This window comes from Rutilus rutilus (assembly GCF_951802725.1).
Source record: "Rutilus rutilus genome assembly, chromosome: 2".
In the NCBI taxonomy this organism is placed as follows: domain Eukaryota; kingdom Metazoa; phylum Chordata; class Actinopteri; order Cypriniformes; family Leuciscidae; genus Rutilus; species Rutilus rutilus.
In genome coordinates, this window is record NC_140210.1 from 16572051 (window position 1) to 16587329 (window position 15279).

At 40.5% G+C, this 15279-nt stretch overlaps 1 protein-coding gene across 2 annotated transcripts in view; it reads right to left on the reverse strand.

Annotated features, from left to right (window-relative positions):
* Positions 1-5235: 5235 nt before the first annotated feature.
* The window catches only part of spock3 (SPARC (osteonectin), cwcv and kazal like domains proteoglycan 3), a gene marked incomplete at its 5' end in the record, with an annotated part of 32134 nt that continues 22090 nt past the window's right edge, over positions 5236-15279 (reverse strand). For both annotated transcript variants that reach the window (XM_084401742.1, XM_084401741.1), the window contains 5 exons: positions 5236-6530; positions 8123-8260; positions 9414-9476; positions 10097-10318; positions 10454-10567. In XM_084401742.1, coding sequence (XP_084257868.1) covers positions 6391-6530; positions 8123-8260; positions 9414-9476; positions 10097-10318; positions 10454-10567 — 677 coding nt within the window. In that variant the 3' untranslated portion in view covers positions 5236-6390. The remainder of the gene's footprint in view (positions 6531-8122; positions 8261-9413; positions 9477-10096; positions 10319-10453; positions 10568-15279) is intronic.

The following is a 15279-nucleotide window of genomic DNA, read 5'->3' on the forward strand; positions in this document are numbered from 1 at the left end:
TATAAGACTGTCAATGATTTAATTTCATGTTGTTTTATATTTTATTTGTTCATTGTTTATTTTGTTGGATTTTAGTTGGACTGCATGATGCCTGCTGCCTTTGGGCTCAGTGATGTTGAATTTAAATGACGTAAAATAAAGACATGTTATGTTACATTGTGATATAATGGGGTTTTCTGGAAGGGACTAAAGAACAAATAACTTTTATCAGCTGAAAGGCAGAATACAAATGTTTTTATTAAGTTAGATAGACAGTTTCAGGTTATCTTTTAGTGTTGGTAACATGTCCCACATTGTCCCACCCAAACTTATAATCGTCCCACATTTGGTTTGTTTGATGGTGGTCACCCTACCGTGCCCCCACACCGGGACGCTCCGCCTCCCACGTCTGGGCCAGTCATTCCGCCTCGCTGCCCCATCGTGGGTAAGTCTGTGGTTCACATGATTCAGTTTTTGGAGCTTCCCAATCTGTTCTGCTGACTTACGAGAACCATCAGGCTCGGCTATGCAAATCAGTTTGCACGGTCTCCTCCCTGGAGTCCGTTACATCATGGTCGGTGGCTATGCCCCTGTCATGCGTGCGGAGGTCACCACTCTACTGGCGAAAGGTGCAATCGAGACTGTCCCTCCAGCCGAAATGAGGTCCGGCTTCTACAGCCCTTACTTCATTCTACCCAAGAAGAGCGGTGGGTTACGGCCAGTCCTGGACCTGCGCATTTTGTACTGAATCCTTCACAGGCTTCCGTTCAAGATGTTGACATCCTAATGCATTTTCCAATGTGTTCGTCCGTTGGATTGGTTTGCAGCAATCGACCTGAAGGACGTGTACTTTCATGTCTCCATTCTTCCTCGACACAGACCGTTTCTTCGGTTTGCTTTCGAGGCTCAGGCATACCAGTACATGGTTCTCCCATTCGGGTTAGCCCTGTTCCCTCGCGTCTTCACGAAAGTCGTCGAGGCAGCCCTTGTGCCACTCCGGCAACACGGGGTTCGCATCCTGAACTATCTCGACGACTGGCTGTTCCTAGCTCACTCTCGAGACCAAGTGTGCGAACACAGGGATCTGGTGCTCCGGCACTTCGCCCATTTGGGCCTTCAGGTCAACTGGGAAAAGAGCAAACTCTCCCCCGTGCAGATGATCTCTTTTCTCGGAATGATTGCTTACGAGTGAGCGCGCGCAGTCACTGCTGACTTGCCTGCTGACTTGCCTGCTCAATTCCAGAGCAAGTTCCAGAGCGGTTCCACTGAAGTTTTTCCTGGGACATATGACTCCCGCAGCGGCAGCCCCGCTCGCAATCGAGTCCTGAGATGGGCATGGCAACCAGACACGCTCCGAGTACCAGTTACTTGGGCCTGCCGTCAGACCTTCACCCCGTGGTCAAACCTCTTCTTTCTACGGACCGGAGTTTCCTTAGAACGAGTTTCCAGGCATGTTGTTGTCTCAACAGATGCCTCCACCACGGGCTGGGGTGCCATGCACAAGCGACATGCTGCCGCAGGCTCCTGGACAGAACCCCAGCGCCTCCTTCATGTCAATTGCCTCGAGTTGCTGGCAGTACGGTTCGCCCTGCACCGCTTCCTGGCATTGCTCTAGGGCCAACATGTACTAGTCCAGACAGACAACACGGCCACAGTAGCGTACATCAACCGCCAAGGTGGTCTACTACGCTCCCGCTGTATGTCGCAACTTGTTTGCCATCTCCTCATCTGGAGTCAGAAGCGTCTGAGATTGCTTCATGCCGTTCACTTTCCGGGGGAACTGAACCGTGTAGCTGACGAGCTCCCACGGTTTCAGCCACTCCCGGTCAAATGGAGACTCCATCCCCAGTCGGTTCAGCTGATTTGGGAACAGTTCGGCGACGCATAGGTAGATCTGTTTGCCTCCCACGACTCTTCCCATTGCAGCCTGTTTTACTCCCTGACCGAGGGCACGCTCAACATGGATGCACTGGCGCACAGCTGGCCGTGGGGAATCCGCAAGTATGCATTTCCCCCAGTGAGCCTTCTCACACAGACACTGTGCAAGATCAGGGAGGATGAGGAGCAGGTCATTTTGGTTGCGCCTCACTGGCCCACCCGGACCTGGTTCTCCGAACTAGTACTCCTCGCGACAGCACCTTCCCTGGCTAATTCCTCTGAGGAAGGACCTCCTTTCTCAGAGACGGGGCACCCTCGTCCCGACCTATGGAACCTACATGTGTGGCTCCTGGACGGAATGAGGCAGGTTTGAGTACCCTACCACCACAGGTGGTGGCTAACATCTCTTCCGCTAGGACCTTGTCAACTCGACATGCCTATGAGTTGAAGTGGAACCTCTTCATCACCTGGTGCTATTCTCGCCGAGAAGACCCCAGAAAATGCCTGATCGGGTCCGTGCTCTCCTTCCTCCAAGAAGGGTTGGAATGAAGGCTGTCTCCTTCCACCCTCAAGGTTTACGTGGCCGCTGTCTCAGCCTACCACGACCTCCAGGAGTCGAAAACAATAGGTCAGCACGACCTGGTCATCAGGTTCCTGAGGGGAGCCAGGAGATTAAATCCTCCTCGCCTCCCCTCGTACCCTCTTGGGACCTCGCAGTGGTCTTATCTGCCCTGCAGAGAGCTCCCTTTGAGCCTTTGCAATCAGTTGAGCTTAAGTTCCTGTCTATGAAGACAGCGCTCCTGGTTGCATTGGCCTCCATCAAGAGGGTAGGGGACCTGCAGACATTTTCGGTTGATGAAGCGTGCCTAGAATTTGGGCTGGCTAATTCTCACGTGATCCTGAGACCCCGGCCTGGATACGTGCCCAAGGTTCCCACCACTCCCTTTCGAGATCAGGTGGTGATCCTGCAAGTGCTGCCCTTGGAGGAGGCAGACTCAGTCTTGGCACTGCTCTGTCCAGTACGCGCCCTCCGTGCTTACGTAGACAAAACGCAGTGTTTCAGGACCTCAGACCAGCTCTTTGTCTGTTATGGTGGGAAGCTGAAGGGAAAAGGCTCTCTCCAAGCAAAGCTTGTCTCACTGGATAGTTGACGCCATTGCTTTGGCATACCAGCAGCAAGGTCGACCATGTCCCCTTAGGATTCGGAGCTGCGGGCTGGGCGACACCTAACACATTTGCGAGATTCTACAATCTCTGAGTGGAGCCAGTGTCCTCTCATGTACTCGCTTCAAGTAGCCGGTAACTAGGATCTGCTCAGGTGTCTTCGCTTGCTCGCCATTCCACTCCTCGGACTGGATACGTGCGATATTCTCCTCAGGTGAGTTTTTCCGGGAAGCCCTGAGTTCCTCCAGCACTGTTGACGTCAACGGCAGAGTTTTGCCTGCGGCAGCTTTCGTGTTGGCTAGGTGCCTCCATGTGCGTGGTTCCCCCCTTGGGTGACCCCCACATGTGTATTTCCACTGTAAGCCTCTGAGCGTGTGTCTTTCCCTTGGCAAGCTACCTTGCCACCCCTGGGTTGAAAGATTCCACCAAGATGTCCAGGCTGGACAACCCAGTGTTCTCCAAATGCAGCCCGCTCGCGGGTCATATGTGTATTCTGTAAGTCCTCCCTTCGGGCAGGCATTGTGTTGCATATTTCCACCGAGATATGCTTCCCATTGTACCTTGGTATTCCTGTGTTAAGGAGGAGTCCTTCGTCCATGCTAGTCTGACGACAGGGAGCTCAGACTTGCGTAGGACACTGGAAGACAGCCGCTGTGGGGTGATTGAATTGGAACCCCCATTCGTCAGTCACTGACGTAACTCGGAGTGACTGAACGAAAGAGAACGTCTCGGTTATGTATGTAACCCTCGTTCCCTGAGGAGGGAACTGAGACGTTACGTCCCCCTGCCACAACCGCTGTACCGCTGGAACAGCCGGGAGTTCAGTCTCGGCTCCTCAGCATAACATAATGTGAGATTGCCGTGCTGCTTCCTTTATACCCACGCGGTGGGGCGGAGTTGCGCTATGTAAATTCCGCAGACCCATAGCATTGTTTTGCCATTGGCTTGTTTTGTAAGAACTCGAAGGTGATAGGCTTCTAAGCGAAACCCCCATTCGTCAGTCACTTACGTAACATCTCCATTCCCTCCTCAGGGATCGATAACAATAATGCCCAAATATGCTGTATCAAGCTATTGCAGAACAAATTAAAGACATTTAGATTGGATATTATGTAGTTTAGGGAATAGTTAACCTAAAATGTTTATATCTGTCTACATGGTACATTTATATTCCCTAAACTACATAATATCCAATCTAAATGTCTTTATTTTGTTCTGCAATAGCTTCATACAGCTTATTTGGGCATTATTGTTGTCTGAATTTAGGTTGCTCCTCATCTAACTGAACAGTCTGAACTGCAATGCCTTGTGTGTTTCCAGAGAAATTAAATAGGTGTTCATTCACCTAAAGGTTAAACACTTTGCTATTCATTTTTAAAGAGGCTAAGGGTCAGTGCTGTATGTGTTTATGTGCATCTGGATGTTGTTTTGTATTTCAAGTGGTTGCAGGCTTGAAATGTTCCTCATTTGGCTGCTTAGTATGTGTGTGACTTCAATCCAAAGCCAGCAGTAGTGTGATTTTCTATGACAGGAAGGGGAAAGTTGAATGAAAACACTTTCTGTTTATCCAGTTGGTTCCTTGTACAGAGCTGCTGACAGAGACACCCTAATACACACACGTTAAAACAAAAGCAATCTCACACATCCTTACATTACACACATATTATTATTACATTATACACACAAAAAGAGCTGCAACTGTTTCCAAGTTATTGGTTTGTTTTTGTGAATGATCCAACAGAACTACAGTGCACACACACACACGCACAGTCGCACACACACACACACACACACACACACGTTGACAGGCACATGATTGTGTTTAAATGATTAAACAAGTGTTCAACCCCACAGATGCCCCAGTTTAAGCGTGTGTGTGTGTGTTTGGGGCTGTGTGTGTATAGATGAGAAATTGTGGCATATAAAATATTAAAATTGCATTTATACATAATGCAGCACTAACCAGACAGACACACCAGAATTCTCTCTCTCTCTCTTTCACACACACACACACACACACACACACACACACACACACACACTCACAGAATTACCGTACGAAAAACTGTTTTGGTCTGTGTAACTTTATTTGAGCAAATTATATGTATACTGTAAAAAACAAACAAACCAAAAAGTGTTATCTCTATGACAACAGCTGGACAATACTGATAAAGGTAGTTCCTTTCACCTCTGTAAATGATTATCATAAACTCATTCAACCAAATAAGTTTTTATTTTCAGGAAACACCACAATGTCCATAGAAGGAAATTAATATTTTCATATGCACATTATGAAAACAAATCTGACAGAAAATGCAAAAGCACTGAGAGGGACGAGGAGAATAGGTGACAGCAGCAGCATCTATCATATGATTTGTTGTCTACAGTAACATATGCAAACTAACTAATCATATCCACTTTCTCCTATAGACAAAAACAATAGAGAAAGTGACGCAAAAACCTCTCATTTTTTTATTCATATGGCAGTCAAGTTCTACATTCTAACACTAAATATCTCCTTCTCTCTTTTCCCCAGACCTCTTTTCCACCCATTCCTCTATAGCGTCAAAGGCACCAAATGCCCAAGGACTGCCAAACTATTCACAAGATAAGTGTGTGTGTGTGTGTGTGCGCGTGTGTGTATAAGCCTCTGTAAATAGCATGACTCTGTCCTCTCGTAACATCAACTGCAGTCACATCTATTTTATTCTGTGTCTGAAGTGTGGTCAATCCAGGCCGCGTCAAACAATTTGCTCTAGAATGTCGACCTTTAAATATCAAATGTTGATACGTTTTGATAATTCATCAGTAGTTTTAAGTATTCATTCTTCTAATGAAAAAATTATGATAAATAAGTGTAGCCATGTGATTATGGCAAACCGTTATGAGACAAAATGTGTGAAAATCAACATTAAGCCCTCATGGCATGACTGTAAAATCACATCCTAGCAGGTGTAAAGAGTTATGGAGCGAGTTGCTCATGGAATCATGCCTTCAGGTGTGTGTACGCATGTATTTTGTATGTGTATTTGTGTGCATGTTTATAAGTGCAAACATTTAACCCTCATTAATTTATCATCAAACCTGCTTATGAATTCCTGAACTTCTAGGTCTGTCAATACACTTATTCGCTTTGGATGAATATAATAAATGTAACAAAAATCAAACGTGGTTATTGAGTATTATTAATTTTGTACAAATGTTATACAGCACAAGGGGTAGATGGACCCTTTAGTAATGTTAGTACTGCACTCTGCCGAGGTCACCTAGAAACGTGCTTTAAGACCAAATGAAAGTCTGTTTTTTATTTGGTTCCTTCTTTTTAAATGTTTTTATATAATAATAATAATAATAATAATAAAAAACTGATTATGACAGGTGCCCATATTCATCATCATATTCATCATCATCATCATCTCCCATTTCCTCTTCATCATTTACAACATCACCATCTTCATCGTCTGAGAGCAGTGAGTCGCCACTGCCAAAATCTCCGGAAGACTCCGCGGCTGAAAGGAAAAACAGAAACTCTTTTGATCTCTTGGAACTTTAGCTCTTAAAATGAACACATTTCATCGCTGTTTAAGAAATAAAATAATTAGTTTATTCAGCAAGGATGCATTTAATTGATCAAAAGTGACAATAAAGACATTTATAATTTCAAAAAAATGCTGTTCTTTTGACCTTTCGGTTTCCACAGAAATCTTAAGCAGCACAACTGTTTTCAACATCGATAATAATAAGAAATGTTTCTTGAGCAGCAAATAAGCATATTAGAATGATTTCTGAAGGATCATGTGACACTGAAGACTGGAGTGATGATGCTGAAAATCCAGCTTTGCCATCACAGGAAAAAATACATTATTTTAAATAGTATTATTGCTGTTTTTAAAATATTTTTCATCAAATAAATGCAACCATGGTGAGCATCAGAGATTTCTTTCAAACCATTCAAAAATCTTACCAACCCCAAACTTTTAAACGGTAGTGTAGTTGTAATAGTCAAATGTTTTAATATTAATTTAACCAAGCAAAATAATCTAACAATATGCCGTTTTCAGTTTCATGAGGTAATATGCAAAACCGCAAACAGCTACATTTGTAGCCATTCACACAGTTCACCTTTTTTTTTGTGTGTGTACATAATTGATGTCAGATAACTTTTTTTTTTTTTTTCAGCATCTCACGCCATGAACAACGTAAGGAATAATTGACGACGGGCCGTTGAATTATTAGAAAAATAATGCACCGGCCCGTAATGCGGTTACGACGCGAAGCGGAGTTTATAGTTTGCTAATTTAATAGTTTGCTAATTCCAAAACGTAATTTTCGATCTAGTAACGGAGGTTTGAGCCACTGATAGCAGACTAATGCAGTTATTAATACAGTTATTAAAGAGGGAGAGATTGCAATAATGAGACAGAAAAGCATGTGTGTCAATATTATTTATGTATTAATTCATTCGTCAATTATTTCTTTTTCTATTATTGACAGTAGGCTAGCCAAATAAATTAAACACAAAGCCCTTTTAACAAGTAGGCCTATCATTATTATTTATTTGTCATATTATCTGCAATAATAACGAAATAACACAAATAACTGCAGGTTTCCATTGATTGTGAAGTTAGACATCGAAAATGGCAGATCAAGCGACGTTCGTCAACCAGTCAGATTCAAGCATTCAACAGCCCCGCAGCATACACGTTTTTAAGACACCGTGTCAAGGTAAAGTCTTGAAACCGAGGACTCGCGTTTCATCTAGTGTAATTGTTAATGAACACAATAACTAATAGTCTAATTAGTTATTCACAAATACTTGCTATAGTTTGATCGTCAGAATATATGCATTGTAAATTCCAGATTGGACTTTTTTTTTTTTTTTTTTATGATCTATTTTGTCAACTGATTGTTTTCTAATTTATTAGCTAATTAACTAGCCCCTCCAGTTGGAAGGACTAAAATGCGAAATGTACAATGATTGGTTATCGTATCAGCCAATAATTCTGTGCAGTTCATTGCATCCCTATATTTTACATATTAAACAGATTGCTTATTTGACTTTTTTCTCATTACTAGATGATGTATGATGAGCCCCTCTTACCACAGTCAGCAGGCCCATGGGTGTGAGACCCCGCCACCTCGTTTCCATAGCGGTCGACACACCAGCACTGACCACTGCTACCATGACACTGGTGAGGCCTATAGAAGCCATTCTCATCACAGGAGGGGATGTATGGACCTACACAAACAACACACACACACATTAACATCAGTCGTAATGTCAGGAAACATTACATCACCGACAAGATTATACACAGCCACAGAGAGTGTCTCACGGCCACCCTCACACAGATAGGCAGATGATATATTCAATGTCAGAGAACATAACTGTCACCTCCCTCCGAGAGCTTGCTCTCTCTCTTAGTCTCTCGCTCACATTCATGTCTTTTCAACTTCACAGCTTCTTGCTACAGAATCACCACAGTCAAGCGTTTTTTTTTTTTTTTTTGTCTTTCTCTCTTTTTTTTGTCTTTTTATAATTCAGTGCCGGAAGCCATAGAGCCGTCACTGTGCGTTCCACTCAGGGGAGAAACAGCAGTTAAAAATATCCTTTTTTTCATGTCCAATTTCCCCTCATCTCATTCCCCTGCTCAAATTAAACACGCGACCTTCAGAGAGAGGGAAAGAAACTCTGAGTGATTTCTAGCTTTAATAGAATTAATGTTGGCTTGCCTCTTGCTGTTTGGCACCCTGGTTTTACTGTAACTGTGTTCAGGTTGTGATGACATTGAGATGATTGTTAAATGCTAGTGCTTTATATATGAACATGGTGTAAAATGCTGAGGAAAAAAGTTTAAAAGATTTGAAACTATGGAACACAAGTCTGTGATTCTAGAATAGATTTTAGTGTGTAATATGAATGCACTTTGTGTTTCAATAAGGTATGTCAGACAGTCTGTCTATTAAGGTTTAAATGACAACAATGCAATTTTTTATTAAGTATCATGTAATGCATCATAGAATCCTTTAGCCACTATTCAGTTCGAATCGGTTCAAAACGTATGATGAAAAATTACTTTTAAAAAGTATGCTATAGACAATTGTAACTAAATTTATTAGGTCAGTAGTTTTTTTTCCATTGTATCATAAAAATAAAAATAAAGATTTTACAACATAAGATTGATGCATTAATCTAGCTAATACAGATGATAAAATTACCCATGAAATTCTTACTCCAAAAATGGTTATCAGTCCAGGCTTGTAATCTCAAAAAGCCAAAATACTGGTCTGTCACTAAACATGATTCTGCATTACAAACATGAACCCCTTTTTTCTGTGTTTGCGAAATTACATATATAAACGAAACACACAAGACGAGAGATTGGACTCACCCAGTAATTTCTTCCCAGCTTGTTGTTTGTGGATGATGGTGATCTCTGATTGGCAGGGAGTTTCTGAAACGCATTGATTTCAGATCAGATGTGAGAAAAAAATAAAACACTACCATTTTGCTTAATACACTTTACAGTAAGGTTGTATATGGTAGTATTAATATTTGTAACAATTTATTTAATGTAAATTTAAAAAACAATTAACCATTAAAACATAAATATAAGCAATAGTATATATATTAACATTTATATTTAAGATAAATTAAAATAGTTACATTTCATAAAAGATAGTGTTATTTCAGAACAAATAATCTAATTTCAACATGTACAACCTTAACATACCATTACCTATATGCTCTGGAATACTTAATTCTCATAAGTAAATTATGACTGGTGAAATATTTTTGTATAGTGACCTCTAAACTATATTTGAGAATAGTCCATGGAAACATACGGGTTCTACTTTCATGTCTTCTTTGTGTCAAGGTCCTGATCTCCCTTTCAGGGTTTATTATGCCTTACATAACTGCTCTGTAACTTTCTATCAGGCAGTGAGCTTGTGCAAGTTCTTAATGGTACAGTATGTGAATAGTCTTTTGGTTTTGGCTGAGAGAAAGTACTCTTATCTAGAAACTGAAAAGAAAGCATGTGGGAAAAGTTTGTTTACAGTAAGTTTACCGTACCTTGATATCTCTGAAAGCAAGAACACCACTCCTGGCTGGAAACGAGGCTGTCTCTGTCTGGGTCACATGACCTGAGGAAGGCTTTAGTGCACACATCACTCTTCTCTGAGCTCAAGCTGGACATTTCTGATTGGTCAAGCTGAAGGTCAAAGTTTGTGTCCAGTCTGGAGAACATCCAGCCCAGAGAGTCCTTACAGAGGGGCACCTTACTCATGTCCACCTCTAAACAGACAGATAGAGAGGTTGTAGAAAGGTGTTTTAGTGTCATTTTTCCATTGATTTCACTGTCAATGTTATTAGGTTAGCAGTCATATTAGAAGTTTTGATGTGTGTGTGTGTGTGTGTGTGTGTACTCACTCCTCTCTGGCTTCTGGAACTTATATTTCTTGCTGGGATTGCCACTCTCATGAAGAACTGTGATCCACTCTCGTAATCTGCTAACCACTTCAGTCATCTCTGCATTACCACACTCTACAAAACAAATAAATACAGAATAAATGAAACAACTTAAGCACAACAGTAGTATTTAAGAAGTAAAAATCTCATAAAAATGTTTTCAAAGAAATTTGAGGTTAAACGATTATGTGCTTTTGTAGCAGTCAAACTTCAGTGTTATTTTATTTTTTAATTAAATTAATTAAAATTAAAAGCCTAATTTCCTGTGAAATCAATCAATCAATCAATCAATCATTTATTTATAGAGCACGTTTAAGACACAACCGAAGTTGACCAAAGTGCTTTACAAGGAATAAAAGAAACACAAAAATAAAACCAATATACATACATAAATACCAGACAAGCCAAAAAGCACTCAATAGAATAAAAGAGAAATCCAGGAAGACAAACTAGAGTGTTAAAAGCCAAGGTGAATAAATAAGTCTTAAGATGAGATTTAAAAGCACAGATAGATGGGGCATGCCTAATAGAAGGAGGAAGGCTGTTCCACAGTTTCGGCCCAGCAGCGGCAAAATCGCGATCACCACGTTTTTTAAGTTTTACTTTAGGAACTGTGAGAAGGCCAAGGTCACAGGATCTCAGGTTTCTAGATGGAGCGTACGGAATCAAAAGATCCGTTAAGTATTGAGGTGCCAAATTATTCAGGGTTTTGTAGACAAATAATAAAATTTTAAACTCAATCCTACATTTTACTGGAAGCCAGTGCAGAGACATTAAAATAGGTGTTATGTGGTCGTACTTTCGCTTCCCTTCAAGTAGTCTAGCGGCTGCATTTTGAACCAACTGCAGACGAGAGATGGAAGCCTGAGAAGTGCCATTATACAGAGAATTACAGTAATCAAGCCTAGATGTAACAAATGCATGAATAGCTGTTTCCAAATTATTCCTTGATAAAATGGGCTTCACTTTACTAAGAAGGCGAAGTTGGTAAAAGAGGTAAAAACAGCTGAAATCTGTTTGTCAAACTTTAAACTGGAGTCAAATAGGAAGCCCAGATTCCTGGCACACTTTTGAGTTATATGGGGTGACAAAGCCAAGATCAAAATCAAAAACACAGTTTTCCTTGGGGCAGAAAATAATAAACACAGATTTGTTTTCATTTAAGTTTTAAAAAAATGCAACTGGTTGTTGAAGCCACATATGTTAATTTTACTCCTCCCTAACTGGCAATTTCCTGTGAAAGACTACACTAACAATAATCGTGAAGAAAACTCCACCAATCAGAGTACTTGCTGTTAGACCAGGTGAAATTGACCTCCCAAAACGCTTTCGAGACGGATTTAAATTTGATCACTCAAATAATAATAATAATAATAATAATAATAATTCGTTACATTTATATAGCGCTTTTTCTGAGACCTCAAAGCGCTTTACATAGATGGGGGAATCTCCTCAACCACCACCAATGTGCAGCATCCACTTGGATAATGCGACGGCAGCCATATTGCGCCAGAACGCCCACCACACACCAGCTTACTGGTGGAGAGGAGACAGTGATGAAGCCAATCAGTATATGGGGATGATTAGGAGGCCATGATGGACAGAGGCCAAGGGGCAAATTTGGCCAGGATGCCGGGGTTACACCCCTACTCTTTTTCGAAGGACATCCTGGGATTTTTAATGACCACAGAGAGTCAGAACCTCGGTTTAACGTCTCATCTGAAGGACGGGAATAGTAACTTAATGCCACTTCAGGAGGTGATTTGAGATGCATTCCACACGAAAACTGGACAAGTGTCAATGCATCTGGTTGTTGAAGCCACATATGTTCATTTTACTCCTCCCTAACTGGTAAAAAAGTAAAATAAACATGTGAGCACGTTACACCGTGTCTACACCAGACGTGTGCGGGGCGATACAACAAAAGCAAATAGAATCCAATATAATCAGCTTTCTACATCCGCTGTCTACACTGGATGCGGCGCAATGCGACATGACAAATCACTGACAGCAAATTAATGCCCAATTTTATTTCAGAAGTACTGCTACATTTGTTCACCCAAAAATGAAAATTCTGTCATCATTTACTCCGTCACTCCAAACCCGTAAAACTTTCGATCATCTTCGGAACACAAATTAAGATATTTTTAATGAAATCTGAAAGATTTCTGTCCCTCCATTAAAATAGTCCACACAACTACCAGTTTGGCATTTAATGTTCAAAGGATTCAAATGTGACTTATCTACAAGCTTGTTGATTTGATTCAAGGCTTAGAACTCTTTACTGATGACATGGAATATTTGTAATGTCTGATAAATTGGCAAATGGCCTGCCATTGTGATGAAATAGGAATCACAATCAACCAGTCAAGTTTGGAAGCATATATATGGAGTTTGCCCAGCCCAATCACTACCATTTTTTAACATAGAGGAATGTCACAACCACAGGAGCAGTACTGTATAAATACATTTGTATTCAAACAGAACATTTCTTTTTGTAGAAATGTGCTACGTGTAAACTGAAAATTACCAGTTGCTTGACATGCACGATCAATATAGGAGAATGTGTGGTGGTGGTAAGACATAATAGAGTATGTAAAAATGAACAACTGAATTTTCAGTTTACATGCAACACATTTCTACAATAATAAATGTGCTGTGTAAATAAAAATGTTTATTTTCTTCTTTGTGTACTACAGTATTGACTTTTCCCAGTAAAATGTTACCTACTGTTGATATATATATATCTAAAAAGCTCAGTGTGATACATAAAAGAATTCAGTCTTGTATAGTATAGAAAGGCATTGGCCAATTTAATGCCACAGTAACTAGGTTTTGAAACATGAATTTAAATGTTTTGTGTGAGTTACTACATTTTGCAGACATGCAATAGAATGTTCCAGCATACAGTTGTGACAATTACACAAGTCTGATGAGAAACTGTAAAGTATACACGTTTAGATTTACATATCACAGGTACGCTTGATTAGTGTTTTCTTTAAGAATAGATACAATTTTCAAATTCATTGCTGGTTATTAAAGCTCATAAATGAACTGGAGAAAGACCCAACAGCTCTCTCATCTTTGTGCCCTTAAGGAAGGTACTTAAGTCCAGTTAACCCTCAAGGTGAGGAGAGCAATCCCTGCTATTACTGTCCTGTAGCCAGTACATACTGTCTGGTGACACTCCAGGCTATAAAACACAATATATTGGATAACATCAGCAATATTGTGCCTGCTGGTGAGATTTGTACTTATCCAATTTATAAATAATTTCCAATTTACTTGATTGTATTTTCTGCATCCAATGTATTTTGCTATGATGTGTTTATTAGATTTAATAGTCTGTGTATTGTTTGGGGATGGTTTGGGGCATTTGATAAATCTAGTTTTGTTTTAAGTAATTAATGAGCGTAACTGATTGAATTCGTGTAGCTAATGCATCAGAAATCTGTGTTGATTGTTCATAAGATGCATTACTGGAAGGAAGGAATGGCTTGGGCTTTGCATTCAGAAGCAGTTGCCAGGGGTTTTATTCGCGTTCTCTAATTTTGGATGAAATGTTTCTGGAATTCCGCAGAGACACACATCGGGCTGTGTTACAGTGCTATGCATAAGTTTAGACACCCATGCTAAAGTTGACTAAAAAGAGGAATAAAAAATCATCTTTTGGAAATTGAACTTAATGCCTTAATTTAAAAAATTAGGAAAAATCCAACCTTTAAGGACACCAATTTTCTTTGTGAATGAATAATGTATCGTAAATAAATAAATGTCCTTCCTTAAAATACAGGGTGCATAAGTCTGGACACCCCTATGTTAAATTCCCATAGAGGCAGGCAGATTTTTATTTTTAAAGGCCAGTTACTTCATGGATCCAGGATACTATGCATCCTGATAAAGTTCCCTTGGCCTTTGGAATTAAAATAGCCCCACATCATCACATAGCCTTCACCATACCTAGATATTGGCATGGAGTACTTTCCATAAGATCATCTCTCAATGTAAATCAAACCAGTTATTAGGCTAACTGAAATAAAACCATGCCAATCTCTAGGTATGGTGAAGGCTATGTGATGATGTGGGGCTATTTTAATTCCAAAGGCCAAGGGAACTTTATCAGGATGCATATTATCCTGGATCCATGAAGTAACTGGCCTTTAAAAATAAAAATCTGCCTGCCTCTATGGGAATTTAACATAGGGGTGTCCAGACTTATGCACCCTGTATTTTAAGGAAGAACATTTATTTATTTACGATACATTATTCATTCACAAAGAAAATTGGTGTCCTTAAAGGTTGGATTTTTCCTAATTTTTTTAATTAAGGCATTAAGTTCAATTTCCAAAAGATGATTTTTTATTCCTCTTTTTAGTCAACTTTAGCATGGGTGTCTAAACTTATGCATAGCACTGTATGTTTCCTCTGATTTTAGACAGAATTATTATGCTCGCATTCTATTGGGCTCCATCTGTCCGAAGTTTACAGAGACTCGCTTGCTGCCAGGACGAGCCTTTATGCAAAAAGGAAATACTTGCATGACTTTCTAGCATTTATCGATAGGGACGTAACCGTAAGTTGGCGCTTAATATAATGCACGTCTCAAGTTTAGTATTACTTGGATCATGTACTTTTCCTACAGCAACTCACTCTGTGTCCTCTATTATTTTTCAGATGCATTTACAACAACAAAGTATACCTACATTAACGGTATTGTTCCATTCTACTGTATATCAGTTACGTTCCACACACAGAGAAGTTCCAAACATGTAGTGGTTAAAACAACA